The 20,435-nt window shown below is 37.1% G+C and overlaps 1 protein-coding gene across 1 annotated transcript in view; it reads right to left on the bottom strand.

Annotated features, from left to right (window-relative positions):
* Positions 1–2,075: 2,075 nt before the first annotated feature.
* The window catches only part of KCTD8 (potassium channel tetramerization domain containing 8), a gene marked incomplete at its 5' end in the record, with an annotated part of 70,056 nt that continues 51,696 nt past the window's right edge, over positions 2,076–20,435 (bottom strand). The window contains 2 exons of the mRNA XM_009079659.1: positions 2,076–2,628; positions 13,056–13,070. Coding sequence (XP_009077907.1) covers positions 2,168–2,628; positions 13,056–13,070 — 476 coding nt within the window. The remainder of the gene's footprint in view (positions 2,629–13,055; positions 13,071–20,435) is intronic.

Here is a 20,435-nt window from a genome sequence, read left to right as displayed (position 1 = left end):
ATGAATTTTAAATGGTCTGACAAATTTTAGGTAGTATGATGACCGAAAAAAATTTCAAGCTCATAAAAACATCCACATACTGACAAATTAAAATCAATGGACAGGTTAAACAATCACCTAAGCAAACCTGAGGTACTTACTGTCTGGAGTACTGAGAACAACTAGGAAGGTAAAACAAATCTCCAGACTCAACAGTGAGGTTTAATGGGAAGGTTAGAGATGCTGTCTGCATCTAAAGGGTGTAATCCCAGATGGAAACAAAGCTCTCAGTAATACTCTAACTTTAGACTAAATAAAACCAAAATTGTATCCACTGGAGGTTAATAAGTTATGGTTAAAAAATTGGAAATTCCATCAGGTAAAGAATATGAAGCCAAAGAATAGAAAAGAGTAAAAGTAAATGCTATTGTTTAAGAAGCATGAACCTTTCAAGAGAAAGAATGAATCTTTTGGACCAGAAAGAAGCAAGCAAGGAACATAAGGGCAGAGCTGGAGGAGAACAACTAGTTCTAGATAGGTTAAGAAAAGAAAAAGTGAATGAAGTTGCTGAGCTACAAACAGAAGTTTTCTTGAAGTGACCTGGTTAGAGGACTGAAAAGTAATACAGGCATTAGGAATAACCCTGGAAATTCTAAGACAAGAAGCTCTCTCTACTTTAGCTAAACCAGTTCAAATTGCTGTAGGATGTAAGACATCTCTTCTGGCACAACTGTGCAGTTCCTGCTATGGAACACGGATGGGGATGAACACTTCCAAGTGTGTCTGTGTACATTTGTGTGCTCACAGCAATCATTTCAAGTCCATAAGAGCTCAGAAGGTCTTGCAAACTCCAGTGCTCCTCACCCATTTCAGCTATGGCTGGCTGAACCACAGTTGTCCTCTTGGTATTATAATAAGAAAGGCATTTATTTTCCTGTGTCTGGGCCAAGATAACAGGTTCATCATACAGAGCTGACTATTGACAGAAACTTCTCATTTGTAAATGTGGTGAACTCTGCTGTGATATTTGAAATCTTCTATTTCTAAGCTGATTTTTGTGAACTTGTCAAATTGGAACTGCTTTCTGCTCTGTTAGTAAAACCACTCCATTTTTCACTTCATTCCCCACTGCTTCTTAGCATAACTCTCTTCCTCTTTGAGAGTCTGTATGGTGGTTCCAATTAAATGGCACTACCCTAAATATTTTTTGCCCACTCTTTACATTTCTTTTCCAGCAGAGTAGTTCTGAAAACATTCAACAAAAAAAAATAACAATTTGCTTGGTTCTAATTTTTAAAAAGAGAGGAGATAACAATACCCAAGAAAATCTACCAGATTGTTCTTTTAATAAATACATTAAAGTCTCTTTTATTTTTCTCCATTTTTAGTGACTAACATAACAAAAACTTTCAGACCATCAAACCAGTTTTCACAATCTGCCATAAATTTGCATTTCACAGAAATAATCCTGACAAGCACTAATAGATGAACGTTGTTGGTGCAATAATAAAACAATATAAGGCATATTTACACCATCCTTACATACAGAACACTGTACACACAAAAAAATCACAGATCCAGAACAAAGTAAATTCAATCCCTTAGACGTTTTACGTTTATAGGCCTGGTATCAAACAAATAATTTTCCAAGCAACAGACAACCTCTTGTTCTTGTGTGATTTATTTGTAACATTGTGCTCATGCAAAATAGGTATTTGCTTTATTGCATTAACATTGAGAGAATGTCGGGAATTAGTTCTGAAACCAGTTCAATCAGATTTTAAACCCTGTTTCTCTTCATCCTTTCATAAGTCTGAGTTATTTTTATTGGTGACATAAAATGAGGTGTTAACCGATGATTGAGATTTTTATTTGGTAAGTTCCAAAACAATAATGAAGCTCAACTGACTACAGCTCAAAAACCATCTTTCTTGACCATGCACATTTTCTTTGCTATTATGAAGTGGTTTAGATGAGATGCCTTTTGCATTTTTTTTTAAAGTTTCTATCTTTTTATATATATTTTTAAAGAAAAACATGTACTATCCAACATCCACCGTTCACAGAAAGAAATAAGCAGCAGGAACAGCTCTGGAGGCAGAGATGGCCAGGAGGAGGACATCAGTAAGTTAGTGGCAACATAACAGACATCAAATGCCCCAGAGATACGTCATGAAAAAGTTGATGACTATAACCCATATTTCTGTAAGAGTTCAGACTGCCAGGGACGTTTGCGCTCTGGAAAGTAATCTGGAATGTGGATTTTTTTAAAATCTTGAATACATTTTCTCATTTCTTCCTCAACACTCAGCTTCTCACACACCTTCTTTTTGGAAAGATTTGTTTCTCTGGACTTGCTAATCAGAGTTTGAAAGAGTTCACTGTTCCTGCGTTTGTCCGGCGGTGGCATCCACTGCACCGGGGCCTTCTTAGAGGGACGATCCAAAGTCAGAGTGTTTGGCTGGTGGGCTGAGGATGGCTGAGTGCTGGTGGCATTTTCTTGAGGGGTGCTTGCTTCTGAGTGGCTGTCACAGCTCGAGGTGGACAACTCATTACAGGAAGTCCCACTTTCACTGCCTTTGTCCAAGACTTTGTCATGCTTCCTTTCTTCGTGGTCTTGTTTGGGGGAAATGGTTCGCTGGGGGGGCCCTAATACAAGGCAGGAGAGAAAAAGTATTAAGCAAGCACTTGTTTGCACAGAAAACTGATACCATTTAGAAAAACATGATTCAGAGTCCTGGCTGGCATAAACTGGTGGCATTTCCTTGTAGTCAAAAGAACTATACCCAACTGGTATACAAGTTGAAGGTCTGGTCCTCAGAATTCTGACTCCTAAAAATGTTTACAGCAAGAGCAACTTCATGGCCTGGCTAAGAATCCAGGTAATGGAGTGTGCATAATGCTCACAGATTAGCTGCACAGGAAATCCTTGCAGGCAAGTTTTAATGAGCTAGTTTGCTATTACACCCCAAGAAGTTTATTATGATAAATTAGGTTTTGTTGTATTAAGGAAATACTACCATACAATTTACAAACTCTTCATTTGAATTAAAATATTCCAAGGGCTTAGATTTTTTCTTTTTATTTTGGAAGCTCTTAATTCACCTTCCCCAAACAATCTACTGATATTATGCTCTGCAGAAGCCCTGGACAGAAAAAGGAGTATTAAATCTGGAATAACAGAGATTGCTCACTGCTGACAGAGTATTTAGGCTTTTTCTCTCTTTTTGGCATCCTACAGTGATTTCACCACACTTCTTACTGTCAGTTGTTATCCCAGACTTGACTCAGAACGAGCTCAGAATTCAGCTCTACACCTCTTACTGCTAAGCTGGCAGGGAAAAGGAGGCTCTGAAGTTGTGGGTAAAGAGGCACAGTGCCAGGGCAGGGAGACAGGCACTGCTCAGCTCTTCACACACCTGAAAATCAGATCTAGCCCGTTATTCTCTCCAGATATAATTCTTGCTTTGAAGTCTTAAGCGGAATATCAATGTGAAAATTAAGTGGTAGCCACTAAATCTGTTCAAGCATTTTCAGTTTTGAAGCCTTATTTCAAAACTCCAGCTGTGGAGTGAAATGATGCTATGCTGACATCACATAAACGTCACGATCTTAATTTAGAACACTCTCTAAAGCTGACAGAAATATCTATGCAGTTCAAGAGGTGTGGGATCAGACCAAAGGGAAACATTTCCAAGATGTTTAAACAGCTCAATGAAAATATAGATTGAGGCTTCAATGGCAATTGTGTGTCTGCTACAAATCCTGAAAGTTTCCAAACAGGTTAGCTACCTAGATATCTTATAAAAACTAGATTTTCTCACAGTTTACCCAGACACCACCAAACTGCCTTTGCAGTACTAAGACACAGGGTATGACAGTTCTACCTTGAGTCACTGGGATAGAGTTGCAAGGAGATTTTTGATTCACTTAGCATTCTGTTGTTCGGAATTACAAATTAGAAATGTAATTACAATTCTAAAGCAACAATGCAGAAGCAATGTGAATACTCTAGTGTCTTTTTGACAGAGCAGTTTTAGGATTCAAAGGAATCTAAGAAGATTGCAGTATTTGATATGAGACACGGGGCAAAACAAACAAAGCAAAACACAAAGGTAAGTAAAGAATAATCTAACAACACCAGCATTCAACAAGCTGCTTCTCTTTTGTTTGAGTCAGCATCCCAGGATGCTACATCACATTTCTGTAGTCCAATTAGAGAAACCCATGAATAACCAAGAGCCAGAGACAACAAATCCATCAGGATTATGCAGAGTGAAAAACACAAGCAATTTTCTACTTCAGTATATTCAACCCAAATATTTAACACATGGCTGCAGCAATTACCCTCCTCTTCCAGAGATATGTTCACCTCCCAGAACAGATTTACATGCCTTCCTTCTATTGTTCTAGCTGGCATTTCATTTCACACCTCAAGCCATTAGATGAAGATGCTACCCCAAGAGTCAGCTGGCACTGTGGATCTGCTCTGGCTTTGCAGCATGCAATTATAAAACTGAGTAGTTAATCAGACAGTGACTTCAGTATTGTTACTCTGATTTTCACTCACATGATTAGCAGCAATATCTAATCTAGTTTACAATCTAGGCTTCTTCAAATATAACAACGCACCCTACGACCAGGAGACTAAAGTTTTCTGTTAGCAATACTCTGCAGTCTTCAACTATCTTTCCTGCCCATTTTTTTGCTGTAACTTCATGTATCAAGATGTTATTTCTTGTTGGTCTCTTTATACTTAGTTCTTTATTGCTATTCCTTGCTTCTCATGGGCTCAAACCTCCAATGTACTAAGGATCTATTTCAAAAAAGCACTGAAATACACCTTCAAGAATATAAATCCATCTCCTGCTATAAGATTATTCAAGAGTGTGACAATAGGCAGGTATTTAAATGCTTTTTTTGGATCACAGCCCTGAGGTTCAGTACCTTACAGCACTGAGCTCTGTATGCTTCACTGAACCACCTAAATTCACAATGACTTTAATCCAAACACAAGTTTCTCCCACACCTCTCCTTTTAAAAATTAACAAATCCTCCCTCACAAAGAATTCTTTATATGCTTCTGCACTGCTTTCTCAGTAGTGTGTTATTAACAGAAGCAATGGTTCTGCTAGAGGGGAGGTTTTTTTCACAATATTTTCCGCCTGCTGAAACCCAAAAGAATCTTTAAATACATAAGAAAGAATCCTCCAAAGATTCGTTTAATTTTCAACATCAGGGATTATCAGATAAATTTAGCTACATTTTGAATTCAGAAAGCATTGCCTTATTGCAGTCTATGCTGGCACACTCTCCACTCTACCTCCTCAGCCCTTCCAGAATAACACCAAAGACATTCAAAGAGCTCAGTCTGCCTGGAACAGCTTCTTTTCCAGGAGTGAGGAATAGTTCTTAAAGACTCAGAGAAAGTAGATTTGCTCCACTGTGCCCATAGGATCATTTAGGCTGTAAAAGACCTTTAAGATCAACAAGTCTAACCATTCACCTGACACTGCCAATTCCACACATAATGCTAAACAAGCCTCACTGTCTTACAAACTTTCTCTGCAAGACTCCACCTGGTTCCTTGTGTGTGCAGTTTCAAGTGCAGAAAATAACTTCCTCACTCAGCTACTTTATCCCCACAGTGTCTCAAGGAAATTTTTTTGTCTACATATCGGTTTATTTTAACTGCAGAATGTAAAAGAAGTTATGAACATATGCACAGATTGCTGCAGTTAGATACTTTAGTAACTACTGTGTTGACATGAAGAATGGAAAATCTTAGCTCTGGAGAACAACAGTTATAGCTGGATGCAAGATGAGAAGAATCTGATATAAAAACAGTCATTTGGAAGCAAAACATAGCCAACACTTTAAATGTGTTCAATATACAGTACCTCAATCGAGAAGAATGGAATCTCTTAAAGAGATGCTAATTTTTACTGCTGTTTCAGAAAATACGTGTGAAAAAAGTGAACTGATTTGAGTTTTATCAATCCTCCTGCCAGCACTGCAAAATAAAGCCTGTTTCTTGATTTAAATAAAAACCAAAGCCAATTCTAAAATTCAAACCAACCACCCCAAAATTTCAAGTCTTTTTATAATACAATTTTAGTGACAACAAAGTTCTTGGGGATATTTTATCTTCATAATTACCAGTTTCTTTAAATGTACCTAAAAAATCCCCCAAACCCAGCTCTACTATACAGTCTCTTGAATTAATGAACTAATCCAATTAATTACATCTGTTCCTCTGAACTGATACAGCTATAAACAAAACTAACCCTGTGTAAGCACAAAAAACTTTAGTAAATACTTTATATTTATTGAGAACACATCTTTAAAAAAATTGCAGCAGCTATTAATAAAATTATGATGTAAAATACTGAAACAGTAAAAAAATTCCATGTTTGTGATTGATTTATTGAACAATGAAAACAGGGAGACGGCTCAGAAATATCTTAGCAATGAGAACAAGAGTTTATTTTTGTCTCTGCAGAAGAAATTATACCTAATCCAACAAGATTATTTGTAGTTAGATTCATGATTTTTGCATGCCTGAGAATACTGGCAGTATGTGGCTTGCACATGATTTTGCATTAAATGCAATTTTTCCACATTGTTTTGCATAGTGAAAAGTCCTTATTTTATAGGCCACACAGGACCTTTAGTTTGGAATATGGATATTAAACCCCTGAATGAACTTCTCTACCTGCTGTCTCCAAATGATACTGTATACAGAGTCAATGTAAGATGAAACCTATTGTGGTTTATGATTTAATCCTGAGAATCTAAGCAAAATTGACTATCATTAATATACAATCACACAAAAAAAATATTCAGCAAATCACACATTATGATGGACTTATCCACCTAACATATCTCGGTTTTTTATCACCTTTCATGAAGTTGGAAGCATTACACTAAACTGAATGCTTCGAGAGAAGTCACCTGTGAAATCTGATGACAGGTTATGGCTACTGTGGGAACACTTTCATTACCAGACTTTTGAGTACTTAATATCACACTTCAGTGATAAATGATTACCTTTTATGTCTAATTTCACTTTAACTCTATTTATAAAAACGATTATTTTTAAGAGCTATGAAAGGATAGCTCTAAATCCCTGACATTTTCAGTGGCATATTAATGATATTTCCAGTTTTAGAAGAAAATCCTTAAGAGCTCAGCTCCATACATGAATTCACTCCCTGAGACCAGCGTTGGATTCAGTTTGCTGCTTACCACTAAAGCTACAGGTTAAAACTAACTTTATGGCTGGTAAATTTACAATGCACCTCCTGACCACTACTCTGTTCTATTTAGTGTGCTACAAAATCGAGTTCAAGCCACTGCTTGGATTTAGCAGTGAGAGTTTATGGGGTTCAATCCATACAGTTGCCCAAGGAAACTTTCCTGCTCATTACAGGTAATAGCAATTTACATTAACTTAGTTCTGAGGAGTAGGGGCAGGAGGAGAGAAGGAAGGTCATGCCCCACCAAATGTCCATTTTAAGGCAAATATTCAGGCCTACACATGAATCAAGTGGCACACATTCCTTAGCTGCCCCTCTGCCCACGGATGGATTTCATCCATTATGAACATTCCAAGTAAACAGCACTAATAACTAAGCTTATAACGTGAGAAATATCTAAGTGCCCTTGACAGCTTGCACTTATGGGAAAAATTGAAGAGTTTGGCATAGAAATTTGCACTTATGGGAAAAATTGAAGAGTTCGGCATATAAAATTCCACGGAATTGTGAGGGAGTCCTTATGCTGTGTGGCTTCAAATTGCTTCAAGAAAAAAAAATATTATCAGCTTCCAATTTGGATCTCGTCTGGTATAAAATTTCAAACCACTTTTTGAATTAAAGGCCTGATCCAAAGAATGCTTAGTATATAATAGCTGAGTATTTTTCAGAAAGGAGAACTGAAATTCAGTCTTTCCTATTTTCCTCCTCCTTTGAGAGGAGTGATGAATTGCTATGGATAGCCAAATGCTCACATTTTCATGTTCTCTGACCCAACTGAGGCTTGTCTTTAGTCAATGCAAAGTGGAATAGCTTCAAAAAAATGAAAAGAATGTCCCTTTCACCTTTGATTACTTCAGGGTAAAATATTCATTTGGAAGAACTAAGTTAACTTCCCTCAGGCACAGGAGAGAATTAGTATCTGTGAGGCTTTGATTTATTGCCCTGCTAAGCCCTGAGCTCTTGGGTAAAAGGCCAACACTGTTGACATATCAACTTCAGTACTTTGAGCAGAACCTGAATTTTAGGTGATTTAAGAAAGCCAAGCAAGCTGGCTTGCAAATGAGACTGCCACAGAGAGGCTTGTGAATCTCAGCAGGGCTTCCCTGACATGAAGAACAGCACTTAGGTTACCACACTTTATCAAAACAGTTTTTTGTAAACATGCCCTATGCTCTGGCAAAACTTCAAACTTCTATCTACAGGGCATGTAAATTGGTTTGGCTTCACTAACAAGCTGATTCTGAGCTGTGAGTCAAGCACCAAACCTGCATTTATTTTAAAAAAAAAAAGGTTTAGACTTAAATGTTGACCCCATTCAAGTCAAAGACAACACACTCTGTACCTTAAGTTATGGAAAATTAATTTAAAAATAAAGCCTGTTCGTTCTAGTGTGAATGCTAAAAAGACATCTTAGAAGAAAAGCAATTTCATGGTGAAAACAGAAAGGGTGAAAATAACCTGTCTCTTCTTATGGTAAAAGAAATCAAAAGGAAGTTAGAATGATTTCTATAACTTTTGAGCACTTTACTCAGAAAGCATATTTCTACTGGTGTCTTTATTTCTACATTTATTTCTACATAGCATCTTTAGAAGAAACCAAGCAAAATTACTGCGGATAATGCTTTAGCCCCCAAACATTTGAGCAAGAACATGTGACTATTGTATTCTAAAGAAAACCTCACCATAAACTTCATTATCAACTATAGCACCTACAATAATGTGTTCAATGAGTCATTGCAGATAAACTAAAGAAATTCTGAGAAAATTTAAAAAATCGTGGTGATTATGAGCGGTGAAGGCAAAATATATTCTTTGATTATTCAGAACCATTGGGTTCTACTTGGGAATACTAGCTTGGGAATTTAACCTGACAGGCAAATTTTCCCACATTTCCCATCCTCTACTGCCAAGCCCACGAGGCATCTCACATGCTTTGCTTCCAACACAAAATTTCAAAGTATGAACTGTACGCTGAAGTCTTCTTGGTAATGTTTAGGAGTATTAAGATCTTTAGGAGTGTTTATTTGCTATTTCATGGATATTTCAATAGGAAGAATATGTCTGTGACTGCAGTCTGGATGAAGCCTTTTATTCAGACCTCCTTACCTACCAGGGAAAGATAAAAAGACACTGGGTAGTGACAGCAGCTGTATTGGGCATAGCTCCCACAGGGGAAATTACCCTTTAATAGTGTTAAGCTCGATGGAGTGTGAATGGTTATGTGGTACTTGAAGTGAATGAACCAATTCATCTTTCAGATTAGGACCACATGCCTGCAAGTGATAAGTGCTTTGTCTCAAAAGGAAAAAAAAAAAAGAACACAACAACATGAAAATATTTTTCTGTCACATTTACTACCACCTGATGTTAAACTAACTTCTAGAAAGGGCACAGTAGAATGAGTGAAATAAACTGATGAGGAAAATTTCTTTGCTTCTTTCCAGCCAAGCTGTATCTTAAATATTAACATTATTCATCACATAAAAAGGCTAATTAATATCTAGAGAGGGAACTAATTTTGTTATCTGGAATGCCAGAAGATACAAAATAAATTGCCTGTGCCCAACTTGAAATCATTAGATATTTCACCTGAATTTTGTTTTGAACAAATAACAAACCCACATTCCTTTCATTTGTTACTTTTCCAGCTGAGATACAGTGAAGTTCTGACACAGTTCTGACAAATTTGTTGCATTCTAGCTAAAAGTAAGGGTATGTTCTTATTCCTTCAACACCCAGTACACTAGGCACTACTAGAGAATCTCAGTGTTGAGGATGTTAAATGTCTTTAAGCTGTTCCTTCTTAACCTTTCCTTGAACTCACCTCAAATGCAGGCTTAAGTCGCAAAAAGAAAAAAAATTAAAAGCCAACCACATACTTGCAAAAGCTCTGTAAGGGCAGAAGTGACAAAAAAAGAAAGACAATCACTCCATCTTCACATTACAGAAACACATCCCAGACACATCTCCCTCCCATGATTCACAGGACAAACTGCAAATGACTTCTTAACCTGTGGGTCTAGAGGATCATTTCTATTTTATATTCTATTTTGGTATCCTCAGGGAACATTCAGAGCAAACAGCTGTTGGGCTGGGGAAGGAACCTGACTCCTGTATCCCTGTTTATCCTCAGTACTGACCCCCATTCCCCAGGGGTCCCTCTGAGGCTGACAGTCCTTCCCCTTCCTCACCTTCCCTTTCCTTCTAAGGATATAATTATTTGTAAGTCAATCAGGAATTTCAGTCCCTTGTCAACTGCACTACTGGCTGCTGCCTTCTGCTTTGTAAACATTCTTCTTGGCTGAGCATCAGCTCAAGTGTGAAATAGTCTTTTACCCACCAGGTTTGTGTTTGGCAAAGGCCTCAGCAAGACTCTTAGGCCATGTGAAGCTGAATCCCTTTCCACTCAGAAAATTAACACTCTTCTTTGAACCAGTCCCATTTCTTTTTTCCTAAATTCATTTTAAATTCTCAGCTGTCAGATGTGTCTCCCTATGTGGCCACATAAATGTTTGTGCCAGAACAACATGCACCAGAGGGATGGGGAAACATTGAAGGAAAAGGACTGCACTTCTCAGTGATGGTTCACTGCAATTTGAAAGATATGTGAAGCAATTCCTTACCTTCTTCTGACACACACAGACCTTAAATATATTGACTTAATAACGTCCTCATCACATAAAGTTTACTTTCAATACAAGGACAAACGAATGTAAAAAATGCCATCTCAAATAATCTTTGCCAGTCAGAGTTATATTTCAGTGGGACTTCAGGGATTCACTCTCTTCTAAAATCACTGCTTCTCCCTTAGAAGCTCCAACATGAGTTAAAGCAGAGGGAGAGTGATTAACACAGCAATTTCAGGAAGTTTTGCTTTGATTGTTTGAAGAAAAGTTCATTCACAACTCCTTGGTAAGAACTCTCCTCTTTGGGGATTGTCAGTGGCCTCAGTTACTTTGTTCTAACAGTGTGAGCAGCAGGTAAAACAACTAAGAATAAAAAATGGGACAGAGTCAGCCATCCCCTTTGTGGCTTTCCCTTTCAATTCAGACACTAAACTAAAATTTTCCCCTGATAATATTTATTTCTCTTTGTCTAGTATCACCATACACCACTTTTCTTTCTCCAATTCATTGTCAGTTGCTTTAGATAACATGTGAAATCTTCACCTCTTCCAGCCCTTTCAGTTTTTCAGGTCTTTCCTACTGGCATGCAAAATAAATTAACATTAATGTGACTTCACCAAATGTGTATAAAACATTCTAGTAGAAAGTTGTCCAAATACCATGCACTGGTTTTAAGTTTAGAAAATGTCTCATGTAAAGAAATATTTCAGACATTGGCAACCTTGGCAGGATTACACGATACCTATGATAGCTCTTTAGGCAATAAGCAAGTGCAAAACAATGGGAAATGCACACTTGAACCAAAGCCTGCACTTTACTTTTGATTACTAAGAACTAGCAGTGAATGGTATGAACTGGGTAAGAGTCCACAGTGAATTACCCTAAGGGTTCAAGCACTAAGAGGGAAGAAATTCAGAATATACTCGAGATGATATTTGTACAGTTTTATGCCTTTCCTTGCTAGTCCCTGGGATAACAGAACTGTCTCAATCTGCAAGCATTCCCTGAAAAGAGCAGAAATGTTTGCTGAAAGCTTTCCCTAAGTAATGGTGATGGTCACCACTGAGGTCTTTCTCAGTTCTGTGTACACAGCATAAAGCACATTTCAACTACAGCAGTGCTATTCGAGTATTTTATCATTAAAGTCCAGCACATGAAAAATAAAGTAAAACAATATGAAATTTATGGGGCATTGCTTCCTAAACTATGCAAATACACACCAATAATAACCCACTATCTTTAGATCCAAATTCCTCAATCATCCTTATGGAACAATTCAAAGCAGTCGCTCAAAGTAAATAGCTACAGAAAATATGAAAACATAAGCAGAAAGCAAAGCTTATTTATATTATATGTTTTTAAGTAAAATAAAAAATTATTGAATATGTAAACCATAATGAATTCACTCTGCACACATCTTGTCCTCTGCACAAAGCAAAACAGTTTGTAAATCATTTGCATGGTAAAGTATTATATATGCACACAAACAAAACATTATGACTATGTGACATAAACCCACAAACACAAAAAACTGAAGGTTGAATCCATTAAATGAATTCTCCTTGGGAAACACTGAAACACAGATTTACAACTACAACACAGTAAAGACAATTTCTTAACAGAAATCCAGGGTATTTGTAGAACAAACTACATTTTTGACAAGACAAGGCCAACAGCATTTAAGGGACATGGGTCACACTTAGAAATTCAAAACGTACAGGTGTTCCCAAGAGCAATTGCAACCCTGAATAAGTAACAAATAATCTGACTTACTAGCCCAGGTGTAACCAGAATCAGAAAGAGGAGGAAGATTTCCTCCTCCTCATTTAAAATGTTTCAGATGTTTTTCAGGCAACACAATACACATAACTGAGGTATTTAGTCACTTGCCAGAGTTTGCAATGAATAAATTATGCCCAGTTCAGACTGAAATGCATTTGTTTAAACTCATTCTTTATTAAAAAATTAACTGCATTTGCAAAGTTTTTAAATAATAAAAATGATAAATAACACAACATGGACTGATTTTCTACTAGCCTACAAACTGAATACCAAATGAGTACAGAAGGCTATCTAAAGATGGTGGTGGTGTTCTCTAGTGACAATTTCATTTCTTACATTATTCTTTAGAAATCTATTTAACAAAATATACCAAATCCTGGGAGGTTCACAAAACCTGCCTTAGCAGTACTGAAATATAGGTACTATGTGACTCTATGATTCTACTATTAGCCAATATCTAATTTAGCCCTAATGGACACAAACAAACCAACCAAAAAAGCTTCCAAGGAAAAAGTATGAGAATTTCAGAGCAGAATTACACAATTGATCACAATCTTACATTCCAGTAAATTATCTGAAGAATGCTTCAATTAGGAGCTGAGTGGCTTTTGTAGCTTGGAATAGCAACAAAAAGAATGAGAGCAGGAAAGAAAAAGACATTAAAAACCAACTTGAGAGAGTGAATAGACAGCACCATTGAAATTTTTCACTTCAAACTTCATTTGCCAAACAAAACTGAGTAATTTTAATTTTATCACAGCAACCTACCTTATAGTAAAAACATTACACAGAAAATAATAACCTCCTTCAGATTATCACTAATAGTTCCTCCTCAGTTTGACCAAAGGAACAGTCAATAATTGTTTTACTAGAGTTTCATTAAAGCTAAACTAATTTACTTTGCCTTATTTTCTTTTCCCATCTGGCTCAATGAGAGGATTGACCAGCACATGGAATAACTACTTTGGAATATAAAGAAAAGTCAGAAGAAATATAAAGAAAAGTCACAGTTAGAAAAGCAGTATTCCATACATTATAGTAAGTGATCATTTATAATTAAGACAATCTTATTTTTTATAAATTGGAATTCTCATTGCATTCACCTAAGAGTTAGTAATCAAGTAAAGGGCTATGTGTGCTCTTCCCAACTTTAGCATTCCCCAGAAAGAAACCAGGAATCAAAATACTCCTCTGTTGTTATATTCAGTGGTCTCAGGCTTCTTGTGGTGAAATATTTTACTTCCTACATACTTGGTTTTCCTCCTATTTTGACTTCCTTATAAGCTAACTTAATTTAAACAAACTTTCCCAATGATAGTGTACTTTTCCTACACAGCTATACACATTGAGCTTTCAAAGACAACAAGGCAGTTACCCTGAACAAATTGGTTTTGTGTCTGAAAACATAATTTGTTTTTGCTTTTCAATGTCAATATTAAAGTCAGGGTTCTTCTGTTTCAGTGCCTGAGTTCCTCCATCTGTAAAACATAAGGTGTCTCTTCTGTAAAATGCTTCAAGACCTACTGCTGAAAATATTATATGACAACTAGATACTAATAATACACTAGAGCAAATCCCACTGATTTCTTACAAAAGAAATCCCAAATTTATTTGGGGGTTACCTATTGAAATACAGCTGGGCCAAGAATCAAAGTTATAAACTAGGTAACAGGTTTATCTCATGAGATTGTAGATGAGGTCCTTCTTGTACAGTCTTATTAGTATTTCTGGTCTACTAATGCATAGTATGTCACAGTATTACCATGGATCAACAAATTTAGGAAAGCAAAGGAAGTCAAACCCTTAGTAGAAAAGATGAACAAAAATCCAGGTATCACAACATTGGCTCTTCTGGCTGCTTTTGTTGACTTTGTATGATTTTCACTCTAGAGTCAAAACTTTATTAAATTATCCCTTCCTATTTGTTTTTTTTTAATTATCCTTAGAAAGCGTAAACAAATGAGGAAATGAATTATCCCTTCCTATTTGTTTTTTTTAATTATCCTTAGAAAGTGTAAACAAATGAGGAAAAGAAGAGAAATGTGCTGATAGAGTCCTGTATTTTTCACCCAACATACTGCAGCTTGCACACTTCAGATCTAGCTTTTTTGCTATGCTTACTGTTCACAAAAGGCATTGGAGCTTCCTTTATTCCAGGCAAAGTCACACATGGCATATGAGCACTGGCAGGGACTTCGAGTGACAGAACAAAACCTCTGAGATTTCCTTAGAAAATGACAGTCTGCATTTAAAACAAAACACAACCAAAAAGCAAATGTGGAGAGAGAAGTTCCTTTGCTGATATATCCTCCTGTTTCCCCCAGCTGAGCTTAGGGGCTCCACAAACTGGGAATGGTGACTGCTCTATGGTTCTATTCCATTCCTCCAGCTGCTTGTGCTCTTCATAATTACACTAACATGAAGTAGGAGGTACAATCTTAGCTATATTTCTGTTTCTTTAGAGAAAAACTTTAAACTGGAATATTCAAACCAGTCACGAAATGCTTTTTGACACAAATCCCACTAACTGTTCCTTATATTAAAACCAAAATGAAATAAAAGACCACTCTTCATAGAAAACAGCTTCTTTGCCTGTACTTTTCAACTTACTGTCAGTGATATCGTTTGGTTATAATTTACATTCCTTAGCAGATGTTATTGCAATGAAACAGAAAACACAGGTATTTGTAATACCTAATCATAGTTAAGGTATTGCAATTTTAAAAATGTCAGGGTCTAGAACAGACTTGCTTCTTCTCTTGCTCAGGGTGGGTTTTGACTTCTGTCTTCTGTTTTAGGATGTAAGTTTTTCCATTTCACCAAATAAAATGCTTGTTGCATTTTTCATAAAATAATTCAAATAAAGTGGGGAAATCGACGTAAGTTAAAAAAAAGAAGAACAGTTATTTAATAATTTTCAACACTCCTGGAAATCACCTATTTTCTTCTTAAAACTATTTATCCTCTGAGGAAAATAAATTCAATGTATGTCCTTAAAATATTTTAGGTTTTGATGAAACTCATACTTTTGACTGCAAAAATATTTCAGCCACTTTTTGTGAACACAGCTAGTGCTAGAAATATACCTTCCACATATTATATCACTTTATGTCTACGACAAAACCTGAACCAATAGCTCCACAGAACCCTTTTAGGAGGTTTGTCTGAAGCTATTTTAAACATGAAAGAATAAATGCAAGAAAGGGACAAAAAGTAGCAATAATTTTAACATGTATGGTAAGGTAGTTAGAATAAGAGCATCTCTGGATTATGCAACATCTGTGGTTAATGCAAATACAGTACTAAAAATACAGATACACATTTCTACTAATGGTGAGACATTACATAATATACCCATGTAAGAAGAAATGCCACTTATTTCCTCAGCAGGTGGAAGCAGCAATTATTTCACAATCATCATCTCCTTTGCTTCCTACTGCTATTGTTGCACTCAATAATGAGAATTCTCTGCTGGCACATTCACATGGCTCAGATTCTGGATGCAGTGAGTGCTGTGAATCCAGTTTCACACCAGCAGTGCTGATGAAGGTGCTTTGGCCTCTTTTATTTTTCTTAGACATTAACCCAAACACATACAATAGAGAAACATTTCTGTGTTCAGCAATGCTACAGCTGGGCCTGGAGGTTCTCAGCTCCTCTTCTTTTTAGCACCTTCTAAGACTTTTTGGTTTCCAAAAACACAGAAATATTTTCACAGTCTGTCAGGATTATATTCTATATTGGAACTATTGTGCTGCCCTTGCAGTACATTTTTTTATAGTTTCTCTATTTAGATATGTATTTTTAAGACATAGCTGCTAGGTAAGGAGTCATCATTTTTAGATGAAGAATTACTTTTTGCCTTGTGGAACAACCTCAGTAGGCAGTCCAGGCACACACACATGGACAGCTAAAGGACAGGAAAGTGGAAAACACTGCTAGAGATTGCATGTGCTTCCAGAGTGAAGAGAGAGCTGGGTAGAGTTTCTTAGGATGACATGCTGCACTGAGCTGCTACGTTCAACCACATATGCCTAAATCTTCTCTTTTTGATGTGGCTTTCAGTTTTCCCCTAACTGGAACACAGCTTAGAGATATTTGCCACTCTCCTGTCATGTTAGCAATGAAAATTTTCAAGGTTTATCCCCCTCATGTTTCTTTGATAAATCCTTTGCTAAGCACACTGAGTATTTCAGTTTAATGGAAGTGTGAGCAAAAGCTCATGGCTGGGAAGTGAATGAGTGAAAGTGTTTGGAAATGGTATGTGCAGTAGCTGATCAGAGACAAAGCTAACCAAAGTAACATTGGTTGAAATCTGTCACAAAATTCTGTTTTAACTGAGACAAAAGTATTCAGAAGGAAGTGATGTGCTCCTTGTCTGCTCTGCCTCCCACTGCAGGTTCCTATCACTTGGTGGTGCCTGTCCAGTCCACACAGGAAAATGTGTGCCTGCCTCCTGCAAAGAGGTCCACGGTGTGTGTTTGACAGGTGGCTGGATGTCCTCATGCTTCCCCAGCCTGAGAGCTGGGACAGGGTCACCCAAGGTGAGAGCTCTCAGGGCAGAGCCAGGAGCTAACACTGCCCAGGGAGGAACATTGATCCTGACCTTCCAGATATGCTGCAAACCTGCTTCCCACTCCTTTCTGCTCAGGGACACAAGCTGTACATCCAGTGCAGTTAAGCCTATTGTTTTTACTGGAGCTTTTTTCAGAAATAAATTAAACTCTTGCTTGTACCAAGGGATGCCCTGAGAATGGGCTCAATTTAGAGAGAAGCAAATATTGTCTGATGTGGATGACTTCAAATGTAAGAAACAGTGATAGTCACTGAATGGCAGTCCATGGCATTAAACTAACCCCCTCTGTGAGCAGCATGTCTTTTCAGGATTAACAATTTATGAAGTTAATGCACATCTAAGTATGCAGCTGTCCTTTTCTATTTTTAATAACCAAAGAGAAAATGTCACCAAGTAAAGGGGGAAAAAAGCTGTTTCTCAGTTGGGACTCTACAGAAAACAGTGGCAGAGTTATTCTCTGTGCTGTAAAATGGTACTAACGAGTTTTGTCATGGGGCTTAAAAATACTAGACAGACCAAAAAATTTAAACTCTCTTCATTTTGCTTTCATGTTCTTATTAAACTGTTCTTCGAAAGAACTTATTTTAACTCTGATTGTTAAATGAATACTACCTCCTGTGTAGCTAGGTTTAAAAAGCATTAAACAAAACTACTCAACATATTTCAGGATTTAGTTAAATTTTCTTACCGTTTTACACAAGAATTAATATAAATAATCCCTTATTTTTCTGGGCATTTCAGTATGAAGAATCCCCAAGTGCTTTGCAAAACTATATACATGAAAGGAAAACTTTCAGCATTTAAGTGCAGCAGTTTTCTGAGTGTGCTTATATGTAAACATGTGGATTTCTCTACTTGCCACTGGTTTCTTGGACTCTGGTGATGGACGTGCTATAAATACTTCGATAGGAATAGAATCTGCAGCTGCACAAAGAGATGAATTTTGAGCAATACATATTTTGCTAAGATATCTGTACAATTTGTCCCTCACTTGAGGAGAATTGTGAAACTTGCACAGTAATAACCTGCAAAAAGTCAGACAAAAGAGGACTGATATGGGAAGACAAAGGTGTCCATGGACTTGAGTGAACAGAAGGTGAAGATGAACTGAAAATTGAATTATTGAGCTAGAGAAAAGTCACAAGAGGTTTTTTTGTTCAGACTCCTACTCATTTAATATTTGTAGGAATGCCCTTTGCACAGAAGTGTGCTGCTAAGGTGTAGTGACACAAAGGTGCAAGATATTAGTTAAATGAGGGAAGCTCATACTGGAGAAATGAGGTGATAGCAAACAGGATGAAATATAATGGCACAAAATGAATCTTGGAAATTATTAACAAGAGTTTCTTCTTTAAGCATCTGACCGGAAACAAAAGGATAGAAAAGAATTGGTTGTGCTAATTGATCACAGTTCCTCTGAACAAAGTAGTACAGTCATTAAAGAAAAAGTTGTATGCAATTCCAGAACATGACAAGTGAGGCATCCCCAGAAGGAAATACTGTACTGCTCCTCAAGGCACATGTAAGACCTGACCCAGAATACTGTGCTTAATTATGGCTTCCCATGCTTAGGAAGGACAATTTCAAATTAAAGAAAGTGCTTCTAGCTTTTTTCCTCCTTTTTAATTTATTTTCTAATATATTTTTTATTTGAAAGCCCAAAAGAAAAAGCAACGCAAACAGAAATGACAGTGTTGGTAGAAAAATTAGTTGATTTGAAGCAATTTTGATTTCAGAAGCCTTCTAACAAGCAGAACAACAAGGCTTTGCAGCTTGCTAAGTTTATACACAGGATTATGTGTGGTTGCTTGTGATAGTACAAATTCAATACTGTGAATTATCTTCCAGCCCCATCTATAATGAGATCCCCTAATCAGCTACAGCTTTTGGGTAGATCTGCCTAGATCATTTCCTTATAGGTACTTCTCAAAGGCTTTTGGTAAATGAGAGGAGAAAAAAAGCACAAAATCAAACTCAGGTTTTCCTTGAATCGCTTGTGCTGTGCACTGACAGTTTTGTTTTTCTGGGAATTGCATACCTAGCAGCTTTGCAGACCATTTCAACCCTCAGGACAGCCAGTGAGAGCACCAGGCAGAATTAACCTTTCCTCCCTTTGCTCAGCCTATGTAAAAGCACAACATACCAGTTTACATCAAAATTAATGCAACATGCTTTCTGCCACAGCTCACAATGAAGCTGGGGAGTTATACACAAACCAGTTTTTAGAAATCCTGCCCAGAAAAACAAACCAACCCTGCTCAACAGGTCTTCCTTCCTGTGAATTTGCCCTGCAGTATCACCTGTTGGACTCATGGGGCTATGAACAAGGTGGAACCAGCCACGATCTCAGTAGAACATATGGGACCAAGACAGTGTGTTACCCCCCGAGAAATATGGGACCAAGACAGTGTGTTACCCCCGACAAGAAAGGGCTACAAAATGTTTTGAAGTCGGATAAGAATAATAATCCAAACTAAAAAAGTATTTCACAAGCTTTATACTTGTAGGAGACAGACTATGTTAGACCTGCTGGATTCAACCAACTTTTATTATCTATTTAAAACTATCTATGCTGCTCTTGATCTTATGGAAACTGTCTTAACAAGTCTGTTTATGTGTAATGATAGCAGGTCCACCTTTCAGCAACACCCTGTCATCACAATTGCTGAGTACATACCCCACATGCTGTTGATTTCAGAAGACTTCATCACTTCCATGGCTGTCAGTCTCAGCATTGGCAGTGTAATGTTCCTTCCTCCCACACTGTCATTTCTTTAGCACAGTGCAGCATGATGGTTATGCTGCTATCTCTGCTGCTGGTGCTACTTCAGCCAATGCATCTGGGATCTGAGTTGCTAAATCATCATGAGGATAATAATGCATCATGAAGCAGGCTACTTATTCTACAAGAACTATCCAGTAATGGTATTTTTAACATATATTTCATTTCCATCATCACTACAATCTGTATAGAGCTGCCTATAAGCCTAGAACAAAACCAAGTAATTGTATTCCAGAGTCATTAGTGCTACAGATTATTTAGTAAATACATAAACACATATGAAAACCTTTCTTGTCATTTTACAAGATTTCTTGTCATTCAGTAAGGTAACACTTTTGGGGTTATGCTGATAACCTGTACCTTTCCCTAGTTTATATGCATTAGGTATCCGTACTCTGTTTAGAAAAAATAGTATACAGTGCCCACTTTGG

The sequence above is a fragment of the Acanthisitta chloris genome, unplaced genomic scaffold (genome assembly GCF_000695815.1).
Source record: "Acanthisitta chloris isolate BGI_N310 unplaced genomic scaffold, ASM69581v1 scaffold4218, whole genome shotgun sequence".
NCBI classification, from domain to species: domain Eukaryota; kingdom Metazoa; phylum Chordata; class Aves; order Passeriformes; family Acanthisittidae; genus Acanthisitta; species Acanthisitta chloris.
The sequence above is the reverse complement of the archived record's forward strand: the minus strand, read 5'-3'. Positions and strand labels throughout refer to the sequence as shown.